The 25,749-nt window shown below is 43.1% G+C and overlaps 1 protein-coding gene across 1 annotated transcript; it reads left to right on the top strand.

Moving 5' to 3' along the window:
- The first annotated feature begins 11,569 nt into the window (after positions 1 to 11,569).
- LOC124862853 (U1 small nuclear ribonucleoprotein 70 kDa-like) lies at positions 11,570 to 25,749 on the top strand. Its single transcript, XM_047357030.1, has 10 exons — positions 11,570 to 11,770; positions 12,159 to 12,311; positions 12,395 to 12,457; positions 16,356 to 16,410; positions 16,492 to 16,556; positions 16,647 to 16,709; positions 16,857 to 16,938; positions 22,152 to 22,253; positions 24,289 to 24,388; positions 24,474 to 25,749. The coding sequence occupies exons 2-10, from the start codon at positions 12,165 to 12,167 to the stop codon at positions 25,195 to 25,197; spliced, it is 1,401 nt and encodes a 466-aa protein (XP_047212986.1). The 5' UTR covers positions 11,570 to 11,770; positions 12,159 to 12,164; the 3' UTR covers positions 25,198 to 25,749.

The following is a 25,749-nucleotide window of genomic DNA, read 5'->3' as shown; positions in this document are numbered from 1 at the left end:
CAGTGTGGTTTTCGTCCGGCCGTGGAACACTGGACCAGCTCTATACCCTCTACAGGGTGCTCGAGGGTTCATGGGAGTTTGCCCAACCGGTTCACATGTGTTTTGTGGACCTAGAGAAGGCATTCGACTGTGTCCCTCGTGATGCCCTGTGGGGGGTGCTCCAGGAGTATGGAATTGGGGGCCCTTTATTAGGGGCCATCCGGTCCCTGTACGAGCGGAGCAGGAGTTTGGTCCGCATTGCCGGCACTAAGTCGGACCTGTTCCCAGTGCATGTTGGACTCCGGCAGGGCTGCCCTTTGTCACCGGTCCTGTTCATAACTTTTATGGACAGGATTTCTAGACCAGAGGATTTCATCTCTTCTTTTTGCAGATGACGTGGTCCTGCTGGCCCCCTCTAGCCAAGACCTACAGCATGCGCTGTGGCCGTTCGCAGCCGAGTGTGAAGCGGCTGGGATGAAGATCAGCTCCTCCAAGTCCGAGGCCATGGTTCTCGACCGGAAAAGGGTGGCCTGTCCTCTTCAGGTTGGAGGGGAGTTCCTGCCTCAAGTGGAGGAGTTTAAGTATCTCGGGGTCTTTTTCACGAGTGGGGGAAAAATGGAGCGGGAAATCGACAGACGGATCAGTGCGGCTGCCGCAGTAATGGGGGCACTGTGCCGGTCCGTTGTGGTGAAGAGAGAGCTGAGCCGAAAAGCAAAGCTCTCAATTTACCGGTCGGTCTACGTTCCTACCCTCACCTATGGCCATGAACTTTGGGTCATGACCGAAAGAACGAGATCCCAGATACAAGTGGCTGAAGTGAGCTTCCTCATGTGGCCGGGCACTCCCTTAGAGATAGGGTGAGAGGAGCTCGGCACTCCGGGAGGGGCTCGGAGTAGAGCCGCTGCTCCTCCACATCGAGAGGAGCCAGTTGAGGTGGCTCAGGCATCTATGCCGGATGCCTCCTGGATGCCTTCCTCGGGAGGTGTTCCAGGCACGTCCCACCGGGAGGAGACCCAGGGGACGGCCCAGGACACGCTGGAGGGACTATGTCTCTAGGCTGAACTGGGAACGCCTTGGGCTCCTCCCGGAGGAGCTGGAGGAGGTGTCTGGGGAGAGGGACGTCTGGGCGTCTCTGCTGAGTCTGCTGACCCCGCGACCCGGTCCCGGATAAGCGGAAGACGACGAGTACAAGTACGAATTTACAAATTATAAACCATGCGTAAAGGCTGAAAGGAAAAAGGACACAAGAGCTTTCTGTATTAAACACAAGCAGTGCGCACTGAATTTTGAAATATCCTTAACCAGCTGATCACACAAAATCAGCCGTTCAGATGCACATACATTTCCCACAAAGAACACAAAACAATACCACCAGGAAACAGCGTGCTTGGTTCGGAAATGTATTGGTCCTTAAGCAAACCAGGGTCTGCAGGAGGAGGGAGCAGGCAGAGAGCAGCTGCCTGTAATCAGACTGTCTTTATCGGATCAAACGGGAAGAAGTCTCCGCTGAATCCACGGAGCACGAATATCCAATACAGAACCTAAAACTAACTTCACCCCGGGCAAAAGTCTTTGGATTTGTGCTTTATAGCCCCTGTCCTCGTTATTGTCATGGCTGAGACAAAATCTTCCTCGTAAAACCCAAAATTGTAACTTCTTTTGGCAAACTTTGGAGCTTTGCTAATCCAGACAGCAGCGCATCTACTCTCTGCTTCTGCTGCCACACCTTCCCCACATTAGAATCCCTGTCCCTTTTATAAGTTCTGGTTGAGCTGTGGTCCAGATAATTATCCTAGTGGCTCATTTTATGCAAAAAAGAAACATATATAAGACATTCTTCCATGTACAATAATACAAACATTATTGTAATTTGTTTACTTATGATTATTATGTTTCTATTTCCTATTTATTTTCATTTTTTATTGTTTCAAGCAGATTACTTTCATGTGACAATGTTACACAGTAATAGCAGCACAGCGCATTACACTGATAGCAGGAGGCAGGGCTTCTACCACCATAACTCCACCCGTCAGTGGGTCAGTGGAAACACAACATGTACAATGCCGAGTAGAGCAAAACCGAGTAAAAGTATTCAGCCCCCCTGAGTCAATACTTTGTGGAACCACCTTTTCCTGCAATTACAGCTGCAAGTCTTTTATGGTATGTCTACCAGCTTTGCAAATCCAGTAACGGAAATGTTTGCCCATTTTTCTTTGCAAAACAACTCAAGCTCAGTCAGATTAGATTTAGAGCGTTTGTATACAGCAGTTTTCCGATCTTGCCACAGATTCTCAATTGGGTTTAGGTCTGGACTAACTGGGCCATTCCATTCCATTGTAGCCCCTCTGAGGTCGTCACAGAGCAGCTGTATTTGTACTGAGATTAGATCACACACAGGTGGACTCTATTTAGTCATTAGCAATCATCAGGCAACTTCTAAAGGCAATTGGTTGCACTCAGAGTAAAGAGGGTTGAATACTTATGCTCAAAATTTTATAAAAAATGTTTTAAATCATGTATAATATTCTTTCCACTTCACAATTGTATACCACTTTCTATTGGTCTTTCATTTAAATTCCAGTAAAATATATTTATGTTTGTGGTTGTAATGTGACAATATGTGGAAATGTTCAAGGGATATGAATACTTTTACAAGCCACTGTTGATGAGGGGTCAGTTTCACTCTCTGTGGTGGTCACTCTGGAAGTCTCGGATCCATGCGCATAATGTGTTGCTAAGACCCAGGTCTTGAAGTTTGGTCACTAAGCTGCTGGGGATAATAGTATTGAATGCAGAGTTGTAATCAGTGAAGACACATCTCACACTGGTATGTCTCTTATTAAGTTGTGCCAGTCCTGTGAAGGGCTGGGATGATAGCGTCCTCTGTGAACCTTTTTGTCCAGGTTCAGGTTTGGAGGGTGGGCAGATTTTATGTGCTTCATCATTATCCTCTCAAAGCACTTGACAAAGATGGAAGTTAGCACCATAGGTCAATATTTGTTTAGAGTGCAGAAACAATGATGGCAGAGACAATGGTGGCAGTTTTGAAACAGGTTGGTGTAAAGTTGTGGACAGGGACCTGATAAAAATGTCAGCAAGATATCTGCAAGCTGGTGGGCACAGTCTCTGATCACCTTCCCTGTAATCCCATTTGGGCCTATTGACAGGTCTAAGTGTAAACACAAGTAATCAAATTTCTTAAGGCTAGGAATCACTCTTACTATGCCGGTTATTTAAGATGGCCCCATAGGTCTCTCAACAGGTTAGTAGTTGCCACTAGGGACATATGATGACACTGACAAGACTAAGATGTGTGTGTGGAACTTCCAAGAGAGGAAGAATGTCTTGGAAGTGTTTCATGACTTTCAGTTAGTCAAACAATATTGAATGGACAGAGTAGGCATCATCTTTGTAACATCTCACAATCAACTTTACACAGCAACACCATCTCAGCCGACTCAAAGGTAGTCATGACGCTTCGTTTCCTTGTCACAGGAAAAATGCAACAGTGTGCTGCTGATGATTTGGGACCATCCCACCAATTAACTGAGTTGTCTTAAACAGTTACGGCTCTTACAGCGCCACACATAATCCGTTTAATTGGCAACAACACCCCTCATTATCTGACAGAAGAAAACCCAGTTTAAGCAGATAATAGGCTTTCTGGGAGTTGTTGGTGCAATCAATGACACTCCCATAAAGATCATTGCTCCCATCATTAATGAGGATGTTTATGTGAATAGGAAGAGGAACCACAGCATCACACTAACACTCAAGTTGTGTTTGATGTAGAATACAACATTGTAGATGATGTACCCAACTGGCCTGGGATGACCCTTGATGTCTGCATTTTACATGAAAGCAGCCCGAAGAAACTTTTTGACTGAGGACTTGTACCGCCAGGATGTCATCTATTAGGTGCTAAAGGATATCCTTCATGTTGGTGGCTGCTCACCCATTTCTATATACCAGTGACAGAATCCCACATCAATGACAACAGATAGTCTGTTATTTCAGCTACTTAGAATGAAACGTTTGGAATAATTCTAATTTAGGCTGCAATTACCCCTTCTCTAATACAGGTCCTTCTCAAAATATTAGCATATTGTGATAAAGTTCATTATTTTCCATAATGTCATGATGAAAATTTAACATTCATATATTTTAGATTCATTGCACACTAACTGAAATATTTCAGGTCTTTTATTGTCTTAATACGGATGATTTTGCATACAGCTCATGAAAACCCAAAATTCCTATCTCACAAAATTAGCATATCATTAAAAGGGTCTCTAAACGAGCTATGAACCTAATATCTGAATCAACGAGTTAACTCTAAACACCTGCAAAAGATCCTGAGGCCTTTAAAACTCCCAGCCTGGTTCATCACTCAAAACCCCAATCAGGGTAAGACTGCCGACCTGACTGCTGTCCAGAAGGCCACTATTGACACCCTCAAGCAAGAGGGTAAGACACAGAAAGACATTTCTGAACGAATAGGCTGTTCCAGAGTGCTGTATCAAGGCACCTCAGTGGGAAGTCTGTGGGAAGGAAAAGTGTGGCAGAAAACGCTGCACAACGAGAAGAGGTGACGGACCCTGAGGAAGATTGTGGAGAAGGGCCGATTCCAGACCTTGGGGGACCTGCGGAAGCAGTGGACTGAGTCTGGAGTAGAAACATCCAGAGCCACCATGCACAGGCGTGTGCAGGAAATGGGCTACAGGTGCCGCATTCCCCAGGTCAAGCCATTTTGAACCAGAAACAGCGGCAGAAGCGCCTGACTGGGCTACAGAGAAGCAGCACTGGACTGTTGCTCAGTGGTCCAAAGTACTTTTTTCGGATGAAAGCAAATTCTGCATGTCATTCGAAATCAAGGTGCCAGAGTCCGGAGGAAGACTGGGGAGAAGGAAATGCCAAAATGCCAGAAGTCCAGTGTTAAGTACCCACAGTCAGTGATGGTCTGGGGTGCCGTGTCAGCTGGTGGTGATGGTCCACTGTGTTTTATCAAGGGCAGGGTCAATGCAGCTAGCTATCAGGAGATTTTGGAGCACTTCATGTTCCATCTGCTGAAAAGCTTTATGGAGATGAAGATTTCATTTTCAGCACAACCTGGCACCTGCTCACAGTGCCAAAACCACTGGTAAATGGTTTACTGACCATGGTATCACTGTGCTCAATTGGCCTGCCAACTCTCCTGACCTGAACCCCATAGAGAATCTGTGGGATATTGTGAAGAGAACGTTGAGAGACTCAAGACCCAACACTCTGGATGAGCTAAAGGCCGCTATCGAAGCATCCTGGGCCTCCATAAGACCTCAGCAGTGCCACAGGCTGATTGCCTCCATGCCACGCCGCATTGAAGCAGTCATTTCTGCCAAAGGATTCCCGACCAAGTATTGAGTGCATAACTGTACATGATTATTTGAAGGTTGACGTTTTTTGTATTAAAAACACTTTCTTTTATGGTCGGATGAATATGCTAATTTTGTGAGATAGGAATTTTGAGTTTCATGAGCTGTATGCCAAAATCATCCGTATTAAACAATAAAAGACCTGAAATATTTCAGTAGTGTGCAATGAATCTAAAATATATGAATGTTAAATTTCATCATGACATTATGGAAAATAATTAACTTTATCACAATATGCTAATATTTTGAGAAGGACCTGTATATTCCAGGGCACACCGTATTGTGAGAAATGTGGTAGTCATTTGGGAGCAAGTCCTCTGCCAGGCCTTCTTTAGACACCCTGTCTTCTGCCAATCATTCATGACTTGAGGTGCTTGGGAACACTTTTAAAACAGAGGGCACATGGGGTATCTGTGCTTGAGCAGCAGGGTCGGGCGCCCTCCATGCATCTTTATTGTTACTAGAGGATAAAATAATTTGCTATGCAAATATTAATGATCATAAGCATTTATGTGAAAATAAATAAAAGAAAATCTTGCATTAAAGATACATTTTGTGTTTTCCTTAGTGCATGATCCTGGCTCCCTTCTACTTCAGAGGTTCCATCACTGTCCTCCCTAAGATTGCACTGCACATCTCAGAAACTGCGTTCAGTGGCTTGCCTGAGGGTCCCCCACCCTCATAACTAGGCCAGAGGTAATGGCGTCTAAGACAAGTTCAAATTTTTTGAGGTATCACTGGGAATTTTAAGTGAGAAAGAAATTCACTGTAACTGAACGATAAACCTTGATTATTAAACAGCTTTCCCACAAATATTATGCTATTTCTTTTCCAGTTGTCAACAAAGAGGGATTCGTTCTTTAACATCATGGCTATTGTGCCAAAGAGCATTTGTTCTTGTAAATCATTAGCCAGGATAGCAAACACTGTTTGTGGAATGTGGACAGTTTGACTGGAAATTTTTCAAGGTTATGAAGTTACAGAGCAAGAGAAAAATAAAATGGATGCCGCTGTCTATAAACAGAGGAGAGACCATAAAACAAAACTAGAGAGGCCTTCAGTGTTATTATCCTTGAGTGTTAGTTGTTTGAGTATTAGTTTTTTAGTTTCTTTATTTCTGTTTCGTCCTTGTTGCTGAAGTTCTCTAGTTGCTGCTATTTTAGTTGATGTTTATGTACATTTTGTATTATTTCTGTTCGACTTGTTCCATGTGTACTCTTTCTCACCTGCTTTCCATGTCTTCTCCTCACTTCTTCTCTGTATTTAGGCTCTCTGGTTGTCATTGTTCTTTGCTGGATTTTTCTGTTACTCAATTACACTTCTCCATGTCAATGCTCTGTTCCTCTGCCACCTGGTCTGTGTTCTTCCCTGTTCTCTGTTTGAGCTCCTTGTTCAGTTTCTAAGTCATTTTGTTATTTATTAAAATGATTGTTTCACTCTACACTTCTGTGTTGTCTGCACTTGAGTCCTACTGTAAACCAACAGTAACATTAAAGAGAAGTGTTCTTCTCCTCAGAGTTAGATCTCTGTGCAGCCAGTGGTTTAGTTTCTTCCTGATCTTATTAATAGTGGGAGGAAAGTTGTCAATACATCTGCTTTCATTGTTTTTGGTAATAATAATTCCTAAGTATACTATATTTTCTTTAATTGTTATGTTTCTTATTGGGGTTAAAATGTATTTCTTAATGGCGAGTATAATTCAGAGAATCTAGAAAAAAATCTGGTTCATATCAAGAGCTAAGTGGACTTGTTCTGAGTTACGTCAAGGAATAAGATAAAGCTTTCATCTTCAATTAGATTCTAAATAATCTATTATATCTAGAACCAACCTAATATTCTTAAATATGTGTCGTCCTTTCATAAATCCTGAGTTTCATCAGTGCTATCAGCAATACATTTTAAGTCATTTGGCCAATACTAAGGCAAGTATTCTGTTGTCATTATTCAGCAAACTAATGTTATCTAAAAGGAGAATGTCTTTTTTTGCCTAAGGAATAAGTGGTGAGGCCTTTAAAGAGAGTGGGAGCAAGAGTTTCCTTTTCAATGCTTTCCATGTGTACCTGTAGAAGAAAAGGAACCAACTGTTTGGAAAATAGTTTGTAAAACTCAGAGCTTAAGCCATCTACACCCAAAAATTGTGCAGCATGAACACAATTATAGGAACAGCTGTATAATAATCTATAAAACTCGACACTGAAGAAGGCAATCTCATGCTCCATTCTTCCCTCACTCGTGAACAGGACTCCGAGATACTTGAACTCCTCCTCTTGAGGCAGGAACTCCCCTCCAACTTGAAGAGGGGAAGCCCCCCTTTTCCAGTCTAGAACCATGGCCTCAGACATAGAGGAGCTGATCCTCATCCCAGCCGCTTCACACTTGGCTGTGAACCATCCCAGTGCATGCTGTAGGTCTTGGCTAGAGGGGTCCAGCAGGACAACTGGTCCCCAAACCAGGCCCTCTCTGGCCCTTGGCGGTGCCTAGAAATCCTGTCCATCAAAGTTATGAACAGTACCGGTGACAAAGGGCAGCCATGCCAGAGTCCATCATACACTGGGAACAGGACCGACTTAGTGCCGGCAATGCAAACCAAACTCCTGCTCCACTTGTAAAGAGACCGAATGGCCCCTAATAAAGGGCCCCCAGCTCGGTACTCCTGGAGCGTCCCCCACAGGGCACTACAAGGGACACAGTTGAATGCCTTCTCCAAGTCCACAAAACATATGAGGACCAGTTGGGCAAACTCCCATGAACCCTCAAGCTCCCTGTAGAAGGTGTAGAGCTGGCTCAGTGTTCCACAGCCTGAAGCCGAGGTTCCACTATCGGTTGGACTCTCCTCTCCAACATCCTGGCATAGGCCTTACCAAGAAGGCTGAGGAGTGTAGTAGTTGGAATGCACCATCTGGTACCCCGTCTTGTAAACGGAGACCACCACCCCAGTCTGCAAAAACAGAGGAACTGTCCCCAACCGCCACGATATGTTGAAGTGGCATGTCAGCTACAACAGCCCCACAACATCCAAAGAGTTGAGGTACTCAGGGAAGATCTAATCCACCCCTAAAGCCTTGCCACCAAAGAGGTTTTTGACCCTGGGTGATTAACGAGTCCAACCCCAAGTCCCCAGTCTCTCCTTCCACCAGGGAAGGTGTGACAACAGGATTATAAAATCCCTAAACTACTCCTTCCACTGCCCGATAATGTCTCCATTTTAGGTCAGCAGCTCCCCACCTCCACTGTAAACAGTTTTGGCGAAGCACTGCTTCCCTCTCTTGAGGTGCCGGACGGTTTGCCAGAATCGCTTTGAGGCCGACGTGTGGACCTTATTCAGGGCCTCATCAAACTCCCTCCAGGCCTGAATATTTGCCTCTGCCACATCCCGGGCTGCGGCACGTTTGGCCTCACGGTACCCATCAGCATGCCTTACTGCTGGTATCCACCACTGGGTTTGGTGATTGCCGTCACAACAGGCAATGCAGACCTTATGGTCACAGCTACAGGTGGCAGCATCAACAATCTCCTAACTCCCCTGGAATCTGGTCAAAGTTCCCCCAGAGGTGGGAGTTGAATACATCCCTGACCGAGGGCTCCACCAAACGTTCCCACCAGACCCTCACTATACGCTTGGGCCTGCCAAGTCTGTCCGGTTTCCTCCTCTTCCAGCAGGTCTAGCTCACCACCAGGTGGTCATCGGTGGACAGCTCAGACCCTGTTTTACCCCGAGTCTCCAAGACATGTGGCCGAATCACACCCTTGAGGTGTCACTGTCGTTTCCCACATGGGCGTTGAAGTCCTACAGCAGAATGACGGAGTCCCCGAGAGGGGCACTGTCCAGCACCCCGACAGGGACACCAAGAAGGCTGGGTACTCTGCACCACTGCTCAGCCCGTAGGCCGAAACAACAGTCAAAGACCTCTCCCTGACCCAAAGGCGCAGGTATGCAATCCTCTCAACCACTGGGATAAAACCCCAACATGAGACGGCAGAGCTGAGTGGTGACAAGCAAACCCACCCCAGCCTGCCGCCTCACCCCGCGGCCCACTTCAGAGTAGAAGAGAGTCCAACCTTTCTCGAGGAGCTTGGAGCCTCGGGTTGTCAAGGTCTCCACATTCATCCTCTATGCGATCCTCTTTGAAATGGCCTACCAGGCACTCCCTGACATGTCTAGACCCCATGTCTCACTCCAGGGTGGAATCTGCCTCCATCGTATCAGGTGATGTCATGTGCCTTGTTGTGGTGGTCCTCATGAAGGCTTCTGAATTGCTCTTTGTCTAACTCATCATCCAGTTTGCCATGGGAGACCTACCAGGGCATTATATAACTTACCACACTTTAATGTAGCTCATCTTAAGACCGGCCTTTCATTTTAAATCACACACCTACTTTAGGTGGTTAATGTTAACATTGGGTGTATTATTAGGCTAATAAAATCAAACAGACAGCTAAGTTACATTTTCCTGTTTATTCATAATTTATTGTTTGCTGCTGTATATCATAGAGCATTATATTCAGCCTTTGACATTTATTAGCCATTGTTGTCTTCAACTGTTGAAGTAAAAAAGTGACTTTTACCTACACAGAGCAGAGTTTTGGCCAGCATGCTGTAATTATAAAATACTGTATGTTTGTTTCTATTATCAACACTTTATTGTGAGAGTTACTAGACATTCAGGGAAATGGTTGTGATGGCCATGCTTTTTCTTTTCTTCTTCAGACTTGAAATTAGTGAAATGGTCTAATTTGTCTGTTTGGTTGTATATCTTCCTCTTTTCCTCTCTTTATTAAAGCTGACAAACATCAGTCAACAGCTGGACAAGGTTTTGAAATCACAGATTTTATGAGTACAAAACATGTAGCCAATGGATTATGCAGTCATGCATGGATGCTGATTGGAAGAAAATGCAAGCGTTTTTCAGATGGTGTCGAGCCAAAGTGCCCTCCTCAGCGGTCCTTTTTTAAAGAAACATCGGGCCAGAAGCCGCGTAATATTTTCAGCAGCGCTATAATGTTAAGCATAAGCGGGTACTGTGTGATACCATGTACTGAGCTTTGTGCTGACATGTCCGGTGGACGTCCAATAAGACAAGTACGCGCAACTATGTTTTGCCCTTAAATGTAGGAGGAGAGAGAGGCAAGGCGGGGGCTTGTGCTTCTCTGATTAAGAATTGATTTGATGGGGCCAGACCTGTTTGAGGGGGCAGTGCCCCCTCTTGCCACTCCGTAAATCCGGCCTCGGTTCAAACACTAAAGCAACATGTGCACAGATTAGGTTGTACCACATTGTGTGACGCTGGTTTAATGAAAGACAAACTATCATAAGGGCCAATAAAATCACACCTTTCAGTGCGTTTGTAAAAGGTGGCATAGGAAGCCATACTGGAGACTGATAATGCTTTCTCTCTTAGTTCTCATTCGAAAATACCACTATGAAGTTGGAATTCCGACAGGGAAAGTTGGAGGTCACCAAGCAATGAGTTCACCATCCAATATGGCAGCTGAGTGTATAAAACTATGTAAACAATTTATCAGCTCTTCTGATGGGTTGTCTCTAATTACACTAGAGATACATATAGTGCTGTACAACCTCTGTGAAGTTGTTCTGTCACTGTTTGAAGTTATTACATGGAGAGAAATACATTGTTATTGTCTTGTTCATGAGTAGCACCACCAAATACAGCAAGGAAATCCATTTTGTTCCCACTTGCAACTGGAACGCAATCAACTCGTGTGTGACGTCATCCTCAGTTTTAAACTCTGACTTTTGAGACAAATGCTCCATTACATTGGGACTGTCTGCCAGCAGCTGGAATTCTAACATCAGGGGTACTTCTTCTTGTATTCCTGGTGGGGAAAACACACTTTTTCAGTACTCAAAACAACGCACCACTAGGCGAGCAGTGGTGACTCTTTATACTTTGAAGGCCCACAAATCAAATTCTGCTTAAGACACTATTTAACCAGAGACTGCCTCTGCCTAAGTTGGACAAAAAGTGAAGGTAAAATGAATTAAATATTATTTAAAAAAGTTAAGTGGAAAGCATAACTGAAAATTATGTACCTAAGTTTAAAAATTACACTTAAACATTGGAGTTATATGTTAAGTCTTCTTGATTCAGGTCGGTCGTGCGCTCATTGTTCACTTTACGTTAGTAGTCGTTGTTTTACGACGTCCCGCCATTTTGTATTTTGGAGAAGACGTGCGACTTTCCTGCACGCATTCAGCTGCTCGGCGCGCTGTGCTTGCTTTTGTGGGAACTGTAAACGATTCAGCTGGGACATTGTTTTCGTTAGTTTGGGGAATAGTCGTGTCCAGGAGATCTTTTAACGACGAAGGCTTCTTTCTCAGGTCCATGGTGTGAAATCTCTCAAACACTGGAGGAGAGAAGGTAGGACAAATGTATGAGGCCCGAGTTAGCATTGTTAGCTTTGCCGTTAAGATAAAGGGTGGCAGTAGAGTTTAAGGCTTCAACGCGTCTTGGTTGCGATAGCTGAAGTGTTACCCCGGATAACGCCATATTGCGTGTTACGTGTAAATTACACGTTAGTTGTGTTGTAGATTATATGGAGAGTTCACTGCTGTTTGTGTAACATCTGGGCACATGAGGATTATGATGATGATGATGATGATGACAGGGAAGTCAGCGACAACAATGGCTCTGTAATGCTAACAGTGCTGCCAGCCTTCCTTAGCCTGCTGGGAGAGTTGCTCTGCCATCTGTCAGCCAGCATTGGTGTAATGATGAACTAATAAGGTTACTTAATGTTGTTTTTAAGTGAAAGATGACGCAGTTTCTCCCACCGAACCTGCTGGCCCTGTTTGCCCCTCGGGACCCCATACCCTTCCTACCTCAGCTGGAGAAATTACCCCATGAGAAGCACCACAATCAGCCATACTGTGGTATCGCTCCTTTCATCAGGCACTTTGAGGTGATTGTTGCCTTTTCTTTTTTGCACATTGTTCTGTTTTAATGTCTTAAATTCTGACATATTTTGCCTTGTCTTTGAATCAGGATCCAAGGGATGCCCCTCCACCCACCAGAGCAGAGACTCGTGATGAACGTCTTGAAAGAAAGGTTAGAGCTGCCTGATTAACAGTTTTCATAGTTACCGTCTTTATCCACTGACCTGTACACATTTAGCTTTTCATGTATATGTTATACTATAATAATAGTGAATCTTATTTTAGGGCGCCATTCAAGACATTGAAGGTGATTTTACAAAGGCAAAACCACTAAAGCAGTAAACAAAACAAAAAAAAATGCTACAGAGGACAAATGAGCTTGAGTGACCTGTATGGACTAGGGAGATCTAAGAATACAGCTAGTTATGTTGGTGTGAAGGAGCTCTGAGATATTGAGAAGTTGTCTGTGACCTGATCATTATTGGTATCAAAATTATGAGCGAAAAAATCTTGAAATATTTCAATCTATGTCTAATGAATCTATAAAATATGAGCTTTGCTTTCTGAAATGAGCGACAAAAAATTTTAAACATTTTCACAACATTCAAATTTTTAAGATGTACCTGTACTAGGCTTGTTAAAATAATTAATGTTGCAATATATTCAGTAAAAAAAAAACCACATAAGCTACTAATTATGGAAGCAAATTGTTACCATATTTCAAATGAAAAAGCATTTTCAGAAATGCTTTTTCATTTAAGAATGTGGCTGCAATATTTGGCCCATAAATAAAATTAGTAATCATCCTATTTGCATTTTCTTCTTCATGACTGCACATTTTATGCCATAATCAAAAAGAAAACAAAGCAGACATTGCTTTTTTGTTTTCGTGGTCTGCCCACAAAGTACTGCCCAGAACTTGAAAACGAAAAAGCATTCCGAGCGGCGGGCGCAGCAGAGTGACGTCAGCAGCCGCTCTTCCTCAGCTCTCTGCTGACCGAGCTACCCATCTTGTTCGGTAGGGGGCACTGTGCACATCTGCATTGCATTACATTGCAAACGTGCCGAGAAATTGATTGAATTGCAGCAGGGCTGAGCTCAATTTGTGGCAGTGGTAGGCAGAACTGGTAGTTCCGGTGGCCGCCACAGCCTGCCACCGGAACTGCCACAGGGTGGCAGGGGATTCCGCGAGGATGCCAGAAGGTGCCAGACCGGCCGTAAAAACTTGCCAATGCGGTTGCCGCTGTTTTTGTGGAAGCTGATGCTGATTATTGGCAAATGGGTTGTCATTATTGTTAATAGTGTCTGTGGAGCTGCCACCGGAAGTGATGCCAATGCAGATTATCGGCAAACGGGATGTCATTGTTGTTATAGCCTGTTACCTTTAAATAATGATGTCATTATTGATTATTATTTAATAAACAGCTTTAGACCCATAACATAAGGAGATTGTATTTACTTGACATGGAAAATAAATACACTATGTGTATGTGTGACGTGTTGAAAGGATGACGAAGATTTATTGCACAAACAGCCAGTTTATTATAGAGCACTGAATTGTCACTCACAGAAAATTATAAATAAATGCTTAAAAACACGCTGGATCTCCCAGGCCATGAGGCTGCCACAAGGATGCCACAGCCCGCCACCGGAACTACCAGTTCTGCCTGCCACTGCCACAAATTGAGCTCAGCCCTGCTGCAATTCAATCAATTTCTCGGCACGTTTGCAATGTAATGCAATGCAGACGTGCACAGCGCCCCCTACCGAACAAGATGGGTAGCTCGGTCAGCAGAGAACTGAGGAAGAGCGGCTGCTGACGTCACTCTGCTGCGCCCGCCGCTCGGAATGCTTTTTCGTTTTCGAGTTCTGGGCAGTACTTTGCAGGCCGAAAACGAAAAAGCAATGTCTGCTTTGTTTTCTTTTTGATTATGGCATAAAATGTGCAGTCATGAAGAAGAAAATGCAAATAGGATGATTGATTATTAATTTTATTTATGGGTCAAATAATGCAGCCACATTCTTAAAATGAAAAATAATTTCTGAAAATGCTTTTTCATTTGAAATATGGTAACGATTTGCTTCCATAACTAATTGCATCAACAGCGATACTATAATCTCCCCAAGAAACTTCACTCTCCAGACACTCGGCTCCTCCCATCTTTTGGGGCGGCTCCCCTGAACGATCATGGCTGAGAATCAAAAGAGAGATTTGCTAGTTAAAGTTTCAAAACTCCACTAATGTTGGCACGGACATCTTTCCTATGAAGCAGATGAACAGGAAAACCCAAAGAAGACCGAGTCCTAATGCTAGCTGTGTTAGCACCAAAACAATTCAAAGAGGTCAAAACATCTCTAACTACAACAGTTAAGTACAGTGGTAGTAATAATGGTGGAGGTGGTGTTACGACTGCTCCACCATTTGCTGAAACTAAATAGTGAACATTTCAGAAATGCTGTTCTGGAAAAAATAGAAAAGTTTAACTTGTATCCCCAGCATGGTTGCATGAGGGAGATTATGTAGGTTAAAGCTGCCACTTTGAATGCACTGAGACATTCTGGATGCATTATGGATCTGTATGGTTGTATTATAGCAAAGCTGCAACATTTATTTGTCTATTGATTCATTCATTATTGTTTGATAAAATATGTTAAAAATGGAGCCAATAATTAGAATAAAATGTTTAATCATGTCCCACCACTAATACATGTTACACTCTCAAGATGACATAAGAATATTCTCAACACCTCCAGTTTATAGCATCTTTCATTTTGTAATGGAGTGGAACAGAAACCTTACCTCCACCTAGTGGTGTGTTCGTTTGCCCCAAACTGTTGTATAAGACAGTAGTATGAGGATGTTAAGAGTATAAATAGGTCACACTGATTGGGGATCTGTTCTATAAATCTAGAACCAGACGGCAGAAAAAATCTTCTTTAAAATTGTATAAAGCACACATTTTCTTAGCAAACTTTAAAACAGGATGTGGGGAGAGAATGAGGATGACACATTTGTGCCTCAGAAAACGCAGCAGCAAAGCACCGACTTTTCACAACAGCAATGAAGCAAAGTATAATATTTTTCAGAAAAGTATCTCATTCAATGCCAAGTCAAGGCTGCAGGTGGATCAATTGTTAGCCATGATGGAGAGCATAGCCAATTAATCTAATATGCTCAAATATGTTCCCCTGATCTAGTTTGTTTTTAAAAAAAAATAATGTTCCAGAGCAAGAGGTATTTCAGCCAAGTGCAAGTAAATTCTTCATTAATAAGCTTGATTTTGTTAATCCTGAAGAATGTTATATGCTGCCCACAAACTTCCAAGTCTGAATGATATGGCTCCTTGGTAAGGCGTCTCTAGGTAGGACTTGTCTTTACATGGCCTTCAGCCATTGTCAATCCTGAGGGACCTGCTGTAGCTGATATCCACCGGCTTATCTTTGGTTACATGGGAAGTGATGACAGGAGTCCGGTTTGTGAACAGTTGACATCAGTAATTAGATGCACCTGTGAGGCTAGCAAAGGGAGGACATTTCATGATCTCCAACCTTTATTTGATGAGAGCAATTGAAGCTCCACTAGTCCCATTTCTACTACAGCTCAAACTGCTCCAGAGCAAACCTACCTGCTTGTAGTACTTCTTAAATAAAATCTGAAATTAGCTTCTTTTTTTTTTTTTCTAAATGACCAGTGCACGATCTGCCATCCATTAAAATTAGCTCCTGTTGGCTGGGGATAGCCGCTTGTCTTTTAACTCCTGTCAGCTGACCAGCTTGTCTGTTGGTTTTCCTTTATGGTTGATGCACATGTTCACCTGTTCACACTCCTTTGAGATGTCTGTGTCTCCATCAACCTTGACTAAAACATAGATAACTTGTATGATTTCTCCAGCATTTCCTTTGACTAGTTTCAGTTTGGGCATCTGTCTTTGACCTCATTTTGCCATAGTTTTTTTGCAAATCACTTGTGACATATATGTTGCACTGTATGATGTACTGTGTCAGTATACAGCATATAGGCTCTACTGTCATAACAAATGTTCTTAATTTGTTGGGTTTTTGCTTTACAGAGGCGGGAGAAGATCGAAAGACGGCAGACGGTGTTGGAGACAGAACTGAAGCTTTGTAAGTTTTTTAACAATGAAAAAACTTGTTTATTTTGTTGGTTTGGACTAATGATGCTTCTCTCAAATTGTCTGACCACAGGGGACCCTCATAATGACCCAAATGCACAAGGAGATGCTTTCAAGACCTTGTTTGTTGCGCGAATTGTTAGTATGATGGGATCACATTTTATTTTAGACGTCCTTGAATTACTTTGCATAAACCGGTTTTGAATAAAATAACTGTCTTTCTTGCAGAACTATGATACTACAGAGTCCAAGCTTCGACGTGAGTTTGAGGTCTACGGCCCTATTAAACGGGTAGGTTAGCCTGCTGCTTGTTTGCCTGTGTATCAGCTACAGTTTACATCTTCTTATTGTTTGACACAGGTTTGTGTATGGAGCCGTTAGTCAGCCGAAGTTCAATCAGTTTTCAGTCGATACATTTCCAGATGTTTCTCGTTTCAGATCTATATTGTCTACAACAAGAAGACAGGAAAGCCTCGTGGTTATGCTTTTATCGAGTACGAGCATGAACGAGACATGCACTGTAAGTACCAGACTCTTTCTTTCTAAGGTCACCCAGTCAAAAATGCTATTCATTGATATACAGGGGGGTGTTTACTTAAATAGTGTGTTGGGTTTTTTATTTTTTTTAAACTACCCTTTCACTTGAGCAAATTGGTCAGTGATGGCCATGCCGTCAGAGCTCCCTAAAGCCCTGCATACAGATGTAGAGCTTGCATGAGATCCCAGTCTGGTGCTTGTTTGGTTTGTGTGTGTGCGCCTGTTTGATGCTTGTCACCTGTTGACTTGTAGATAGCTGGATTTACACAAGAAGCAGATTCATTCAGATGAGGAATCAGGGGGAAAACACAGGATAACACATGTGCTTTATCTGTGAACCTGAACATGTTTGCTTGTCAAAGGGCACATTGTCTTTTAACTGTGAGGCGTTGTAGTTCTGTGGAAGAGCTGCTCTCCTGGTTGGACGGGAATGGTAAGCACAAGGTCAAACTGGACACCAAACATTGACGGAAACATTCATTGAAACCCATCTTCTTTGTATTGCGACGCTGACAGTTTTTATCTTTAACTCTGGTCATGGTGAGCTTCATTTTTTTAACGTTCATCACAGTAGTAAGTTATACCGACCAAGTATTTGAATACATTTTTCTACAAGATATGAATACGATCTCTTCAGACAAATGCTGTCATCCAAAGGTTAATCTGTGCTTCCTCACTAGATCAATGCAGAGTCTACAGTGTAGCATGTTATAGATAGATTAGTTCCTAGCTGGGAGTAGGGCTGTGTACATTTGTATTTCAACCTTGGCTCCAAATAGTCACAAAAACAACATAATCATCAAAAACAATTTTAAAATGATTTAGCTTCATTCTACTTACTTGGTTGAAGAGCCATATAGTCATGGTATTTCCAGATGATTTCATCATTGAGGCCACCCCTATGGTGGATCAGCTCTAGTTTGCAGTGAGACCAAAAGTTTCATTTCTCTGTTTCCATGTCAAGCAACAGAAGCTATAAAACAAATTTAATGCTTGTAACTGTTTTTCTTCCACGTGTGCTCAAATGAACTCTGAACTCTCATTTGACATCATGATTGTGGATCTATCATGATTCTGCGCATTGATCGGCAGAGCCTTGAAAATGGCACTCACGCAGTGTTTGAGGGTCATGGTATCTTTGAGCTGAGGTTTCAGTGAAGCTACATTTCTGTTAGGTGTCTATGTAAGCTACACGGCTACCATGAAGCCTCTGCAGGGATCTGATGAGGCAGCATACATTTATCTTTACAAATTTTCCACCATTCTTTAGCATCGGTACAATCTGCTCTCCTAGACCAGAGTTGCTGAACCACAGCTCTGTAGTGATAGTTGGAAGGGAACTAAGGGGGGGATGTGGAGCTCAACAGTATATTAACTGTGTGTTGTTCTCATTGCCACTGCAGCCGCCAATCTGTGATGGCTATTGGCCAGAGCTGGCTGGCAGATGATGATGGTTATGATACATCTACACCCTACTACCACAGCTCAGTATATGGTTGGTATAATGGGTTTGTATGATGGGTAAGATTTCTTTCCACCCTCCATCTCCTACATAGGGAAGTGGAGCGAAGTTCAATGGGTAAAGCGTCTTCTTGTTGGCCCTAAAGAGTTTTCCTTTAATGTAATCTGGATTTTAGGCTTTGGCCATTGAACGCTCCCCTGTTTACTAGTCTGCTAAACAGTTTCCCAATGATTTTGCCCTTTGTGTTAAAGCCACTTCAGGTGTTCGAGAGCTTGTGGTTTTCAGAAAAGAAGGCTGCGTGATGATGGGGAAACAGAAATTGTTTTATAAAACTGTCTGATCTAGCTGCTGGAATGTTAAGATATACTATTTCTGTGACAGGATGCAGCTTTTGGCGTGTAGCATTAAATTTCAGGAAGTATGTTAAAAGTCAGAAGCTGATTTTATCCAAAGTGTGAAAGTGAGCCACAGTGTTGCTTTAGAGGAAGTCTTTATGCCTCCCCAACAACACTCCCATCTAAAGTCGACTAATTCCAGAACTAAAGCTGTCCTGTAATTAAACCACATGCCAGAATCAGTCACTTTTAATGTTACAAAAATGCTTAGAGTTAGATTTTTATCTTACTGTTTACAAATCAAGAACAAAATCTAGTTTAGCTTCTGTAGTGGTAATTAATCCACAAAGAGTCTGTTAATGCCAACTGGTAAAGCTCATACTTCATGGCTGTTGGGTGAAATTTTATAAAATCCAACCTTTTTCCAATGTCAGAGAAAGCCTGAACGTTTTAAGAAGCTATTTAAAAAAATGTTGAAACTTTAAGCTTTCAAACCGGGTCTTGAAAGATGCCGGATTTGGAAGTGTTGGTAGCCTTTTGGGAAATGGTAAATAAGCCTAATCTATAAAGCACCTTTCACATGTCAAAAACCACCAGGTGCTTTACAATAAAAACAGGCATAAAAGCACAGATTATAAAAACATAAAAGAAAAGATGAAACCAGCAAACATGCAACATGATACAATATTTTCTTACCAAACTTAGTGTATCTGTCTAGCTTAGGACCTTGGTACTTCAGTGCAGTTAACATCTTTGTTTATTCTTTGGGAGCAGATTAAACTGTCTCTGAACTGGCTTTAATAAAAGATGCAGATGAGGGGAATTCCTTGATAATTCAGCTCAACAGCCTATTCATTCATTATTTACTACATTAGGATACATGCAGTTTCAGGCCTTAGTTCCTGCAGTTATAGCTCACAACATGTCAGGAAATAAGTCCCTTACTGAATCACTGATGTGACCTTTTCCACCAAGGAGGATCCAGTTTTTAACTGGAGCTGGTTCTAGAACCAGTTCTTCACTGGTTCTGTAAAAGCAGCACTGCTTTCCCACCTTCTGAGAGCCAAATTAGATCTGTATCATTATAAACGTCTCATTCATTCATTGTTTGATCCTCTGCTGGTTTCATTCTGTTTGTGAAGGATCCTAGTGCATATTTATCCCATTATACCTGCAAACACATTCATTTTCTAACACATTTTTAAACAATCAGCGGTGCTTGTGAACGCTTCACAATAATGATCAACTGATCTCTCATCCAGCAGCTGGAAGACTGGAGTCAAACAGCTTTGAGGGCAGGATTTATTAAGACCAGCTGGAGACATTACAAGACCAACAGTGGTAAAGAACAGAGTCCGACATATTTATGGATTCAGGGGGGCGGCACGTTGACCCAATTAAACTGTGACTGGTGATGTCAGAATAAACTAGGAAGATAAGAGGCCGCCAGCGTTTTACAACATCAATAAGGTACATACTGTAGCTTGCTCTGTATGTATGTAAAATGTGACAACACACTGGTAGCGTCCTGACTGGCCCCTCTCACAGAAAAGGATTTCCCAATAGGTGCACCTCTATGGTGCATTCAAGGACATCTGGTACATAGGATTTTCTAAATATCAAAACAAATCCAAAGTGATTTAAACTTTATTTATTCTAAAATGTCTTACTGAAAAAATCCTAAATAACAACGATGACTGTTTTTAGTTTGTCCATCTGTCTGGTTTATCCTGCCATCATTCTGATCTGGGGAAGAAACAATCCAGATCTCCAGTCAGTTCTATAGTGGACACTTTTTATTTGTTTCTCTTGATTAAAATTAATTAAAAACATACCCAACTGTAAGTTTTGCGTACCGTTCCACCCCTGCTAATCCGACGTAGAAGCTCTGGGTTTTTAGAGGCTTTGAGTTTAATTTTGACCAATCAAAACTAAAACGGAGTTTTAGTCAATGTGCTCACAATGTTTCCGCCTCTGGCTCCTGATTAAGGTGGTCCAGCAGCAAACTGGTGCTGGGTTAGCAGTGTTTTTTCTGAGCCAGAGTTTGTGTTGGTGGAAACCCTGTAAGCTCTAGCACCTTTTCGGTACTGGAACCAGTTTGGTGGAAAATGCCCATGAGAAATTTTAGGCCACATATTAGGTTGGTACATGACACCCCAACACCAAATCAAGATCTCAACATAATGAGAAAAGGCTTGTTGAATTTTTAACACCATCACACAAGAGCAAAAACAGGCATCTCATTCGCACAGCTATTAAAGACACAGTAGTGTTGTCTTTTAACTGAGGGCTTTAATGCAGCCGGGGTTTTCAGTGGAGTTGCGATAGGACAACTCCCAAAATGAAGCTAGCTCAGTTTTCTTTTACTTCTTATAGTTTTTTGTTCCATTTGTCTTGTTTACGGAAGTTGGTCGGTTTTGGTGGGGGCGGTGGGGGTGTGGTAAGGCCCTGCAGTCGGGTGGGTTTTTGTCGTCTTTGAACACACACAGGAGTGTGGAGGGGTGAGGGTAAGGCCCCAGACAGAAATGTTCTCATGGTACTGTGGTGCAGAGAACCTTTGGGGAGGTTCTTTAAGTTGGTGAGAGGAAAGTATGGTAAGACCTGCACGTCTGCAGTATGAGTGAGGGAGTTTGGTAAGGCCCTCTGTGTTCTGAGTCTCGTTGTGTTAAAGACGAATGTCACCAGTCTTACCATGAGGTTCATAGCAAACGAATGTGCTAGAACAGAATCTTTAGTTTTCTTATTGTGGAATCAAATGTGAAACTAAGCGTATTAAATCACTTATTCCTTAAAGGCCTCTCTTTTTCAAAATGGCAGTGACTAAATTTACCTTTACATTGGATGATAAAATCTTTGCTTAATGGCATTATGCTCTTCAACTATTTGTGTAGCTTTTTCTGCTCACCTTTTATTGAAGTATTTATCATCATGTCATTGTCAACTCATCCTACTAATTGAGTATCTGCGTTGGCAGTGTGACTTATAAGCTAAAAGTAAAGGTCTGAATTTCATCAGCAGCGAGGCTTGATGGAGTTGGTTAAAACGGGCCCCTGAAACTGATGCGCTGCTTCTACAGCATTGATAAGTTTCTATAAAGAGGCCACTGCCTAGATGATAGAAAATACATTTTAAATAACACTTAAATGTTTAGTATTAAAAAAACTGGTCGCAGGATGTTTAAACAAAGTTCAAAGTGTAATGTATCAGTCACTCATCTGGTGGAAGGAAGTCTACTCCCATTATCCTTCGGCTTTTACCCAGAGAGCAGCCGTCTTGGCTTCATCTGCTCCTGGTCAGTATAATAATCCAATGTTTTCCGTTTTTTTTCCTCCCTTGGCCACGTTGTTGCTGTTTTCCTCCAACCTCATCTTTGTCCTCCCTCTCTCCACTCTTCTACAGCTGCCTATAAGCATGCAGACGGGAAGAAGATTGACGGCAGAAGAGTGTTGGTGGACGTGGAACGAGGACGCACCGTCAAGGGATGGCATCCACGCAGGCTAGGTCAGCTGCTTTTATCTCCTGGGCTTCCAGCGTCTTTGGTTGGGATTGGGTCTTAGGCTATGTTCACACTGCAGGTCTTGACGCACAATTCCAATGTTTTGCTGAAATAAGATTTTTATGTTTTATTTTTTTGGTGTGGTGTCAAAGTACTATTTAATTGAAACTTCCATCAGACTTCAGTCTGAACGGTTCATGATCCCACAGCAACCCTCATGGGCAGGAGAATGTAGACATCACACAGCAGGATGCCGTTTATAGAAGTAATAATGGATGATGGCGTCTCTGTTATTAAGTTATTGAGTAATTGGAGTCAACAATATTATGAACACATCATACCAAGACAAAGAAGGGTGAGAAAAAAGAGAGCACAATCAATTGGGTCACATCTGTCTGCTGTGTGAACATACCCTAACAAATAAGATGAAGGTTTAGATGAAGCTAATACTTTTAGAAACTCATAAAGCTCAACTGCACCAGAACGGTCCAAACACACACCAGATTCTACAGTTGGCTCAAATGCTGCCTCACTGAAGACCCTGTAATCATGTTCGGTTACTGGTTGCCCTGTCCGGGCATCGGTAATCTGCACTTGATGTTCCTCTGAGTAAACTTCAGCATCATCTCTTGATATGTAGAGCCCAGTTTTCTCCATTGCAGAACGCAGCTTTAAATTAAAGCAGGGAGCCAGCCTTCTGTGCTTGATGGCCTTTTTAGTTCAACAATGGAACATATTCCATCATCAAGTGGCTTGTAGAGTGGACCAAGGTGGTCTAAAATGGCCAAATTTCACATCAAAAGGTCAAATAGCTAATTAAACAACAAATAAGAACATCTTTTTTATCCTCCCCGTCATTATCTTGAGAGACCCCATATATGGTGATAAAAATCGTAAGGATAACAGGTTTGGTCCTACAGTGTATGGTGTCCAGCCACACGGTAATCACAACACACCACACACGAACAGACTTCCCTCATGAACATTCAGATTTTAGACGGGAAATCTCGCAAACCGTCTCAAGATCAAACGTGAGTTCAGAGTAATTCCCCTCTGTGTTTCTCTCATGTCACTTTCAGATTGGCTATACGTCTCTTTCAACAGTGCTTTTTGTCCTCCAGGAATACCCCACACTGTAGGATATCGGGCCAAGACGATTCATCATGTCGAATATCCCAATTTAATGTTGGAGTGGTCCCAATGTCCTTCCGAGCAAACTAGATCCCTCTTAACACACCCCACACAGCAGGAATATCTCCCAACATTATCTTAAGAGCCATCATGATAATCCGAGCATGTCAGAAGGAGAAGATCTGGTAAAAAGATCTGCATACCAATTTGGCCATGTAAACCAGGCATTAGAAGCAAAGGCAAAATACCTCGGGTGACAGCAGTTGCTGTAAAGAAATGTATGGACAATAATCAGAGTAGCCATTTTAAACTGTCTTTCGAACCTTACATTAGTCATTAATGCGGCTAGCATGGCTAAAACAGCAGTCGTCGTGTGTATAATAAGATAAACTTCCCTTGCTGCAATCTGCCAGATCTCTAGTGTTAGTTGCAAACGCTGATGTGAAAGAAGAGACAACACAAGCACCACTCCACACCAAATCAGTGCATGTGTTCAGGCCTGAAGGGGTGCTGCAACTTACTGTCACGGAACTAACTGCATGTTAGCACTGCCAGCTTGGCTTTAATCATTACTGTACAGTCAGATGAGCTTTCTACGCAGGTTGTGTGTGTTTGTGTGTGTGTGTGTGTGTGTGTGTGTGTGTGTGTGTGTGCGCATGCTCTTGACATTAGTGTTTGTGAACAAAGGGAAGGTATTCTTGTTCTCAGTGTTTTTTTTTTTTTTAAATCAATCAGTGGAAGAATTAACAGAAGCCCCTGTTGTGTTGGATATCGTAGCTACAGCTTCTTGAGGCTACCACAAACATTGAAAACAAACTGAAACAACACCAACATAACACTGCTTGTGCGGTCCAGTCTGAATGCTCAGACCTCTGAGTCAACCTGTTTACCTGGTTTTACGCTGTCTAGGAGGAGGACTGGGTGGTACACGGAGAGGTGGAGCTGACGTCAACATCAAGCACTCTGGTCGAGACGATGCCTCACGTTATGATGATCGTTCACTGGGCGGGTGAGTGGTTCTCTTCAGACAGGATCTGTTTGGTTAAAAAAGGCATTCTTATTCTGATGGTTTTTGTTTTGTTCTGACTACTTAGTGACCGGGTAGAGCGGAGGGAGCGCAGTCGGGACCGCGATCGTGACAAAGAGAGAGAACGTCGCCGGTCCCGTTCACGTGAAAGGCGCAGACATACCCGGTCCAGGGAACGAGAGAGGGAGAGAGAGAGGGTGATTGGAGCGGTAGAGGATGGCGGCAGTAGTAGCCGGCGTCGGGAACGAGACCGAGAACGTGGGGGAACAGCGGGAGGAGACAGCAGGAGTAGGGAAAGAAGTAAAGACCAGAAGAAGAGGAGCAGGAGCAGGGATCGCAAGAGAGACAGGGAGAGAGGCAAAGGCCTGGATGGGGAAGAGGTTGCCCAGGCGGTAGGTGCCACAGAGGATGGGGAGCGCATGCCTGAAGAGACTGAGGGAGAGGTAGGTGAGGGCACAGAGGAGCGCAAAGACAGGGACAGAGACAGGGACAGAGACAGAAGACGGAGCCATAGGGACAGAGACAGGCGTAGGGAGCGTGACAGGGACCGGGAACACAAGAGGGAGCGTGGGGAGAGAGACAGGGTGGAGCGGAGAGAGGATCGCCACGGCCCCACACGAGATGACATGGGTCCCCAAGGCGACATAGGCAACGAAGATGATGGTGCGCCGGCCAACGTGGAGGAGTACAGTCAGGACGGAATGATGGACCAGCAGTCGTTCCAGTCAGCCGAAGATTATGGTTCTGGTGAGAATGGCTTCAAGATGGATGAACAAGGAGAAGGGTATTGAGCTGGTCCTCCATAAGGACACTGTCACTTCCACATGAGATGTTTTCTAGTGTACTTGGACTCAGCCCCTGACTTTCAGCCCAAAGCTTTCATCATTTCAGGGCTTTCTGTAAATGAACAGTCCAGCTAGCTTTCCTGTCTGTATGTTGCACGTACAGTGAATACATTTAAATTCGATCTCATTTAAACAACAGTTCTCCTGCATTGCTCAGCTAATGTGTGCCACTAAATGTCATTAAAGTACCTTAACTGTCTTTATTTTTATTTGTGTAGGAGGCGGGGTGTGGGGGTCTTGGTTGACGTTTTGTTGACTTGGGTAAAAATTTAAAGCAGAAAAACTTGATCTAAATTAGTTTGAATTGGTGATTCTGTTGAAGATAGATGCAGCTGTTAGATGGTTCAGATTTTGATCCAACTACTAACATGTTTAAAATGGAACCTGGCATAGTATTGTAACAGTGGGGGGCTGTTGTCTTATCTGTTTTTTTTAATTGTGTCTGCTGTTTCTAGATTTGCAGGGTTCTTTTAATAAAGATGTGGCTTGACAGCAGAA

Source organism: Girardinichthys multiradiatus, chromosome X (assembly GCF_021462225.1).
Source record: "Girardinichthys multiradiatus isolate DD_20200921_A chromosome X, DD_fGirMul_XY1, whole genome shotgun sequence".
Taxonomy (NCBI): Eukaryota; Metazoa; Chordata; class Actinopteri; order Cyprinodontiformes; family Goodeidae; genus Girardinichthys; species Girardinichthys multiradiatus.
The sequence above is the reverse complement of the archived record's forward strand: the minus strand, read 5'-3'. Positions and strand labels throughout refer to the sequence as shown.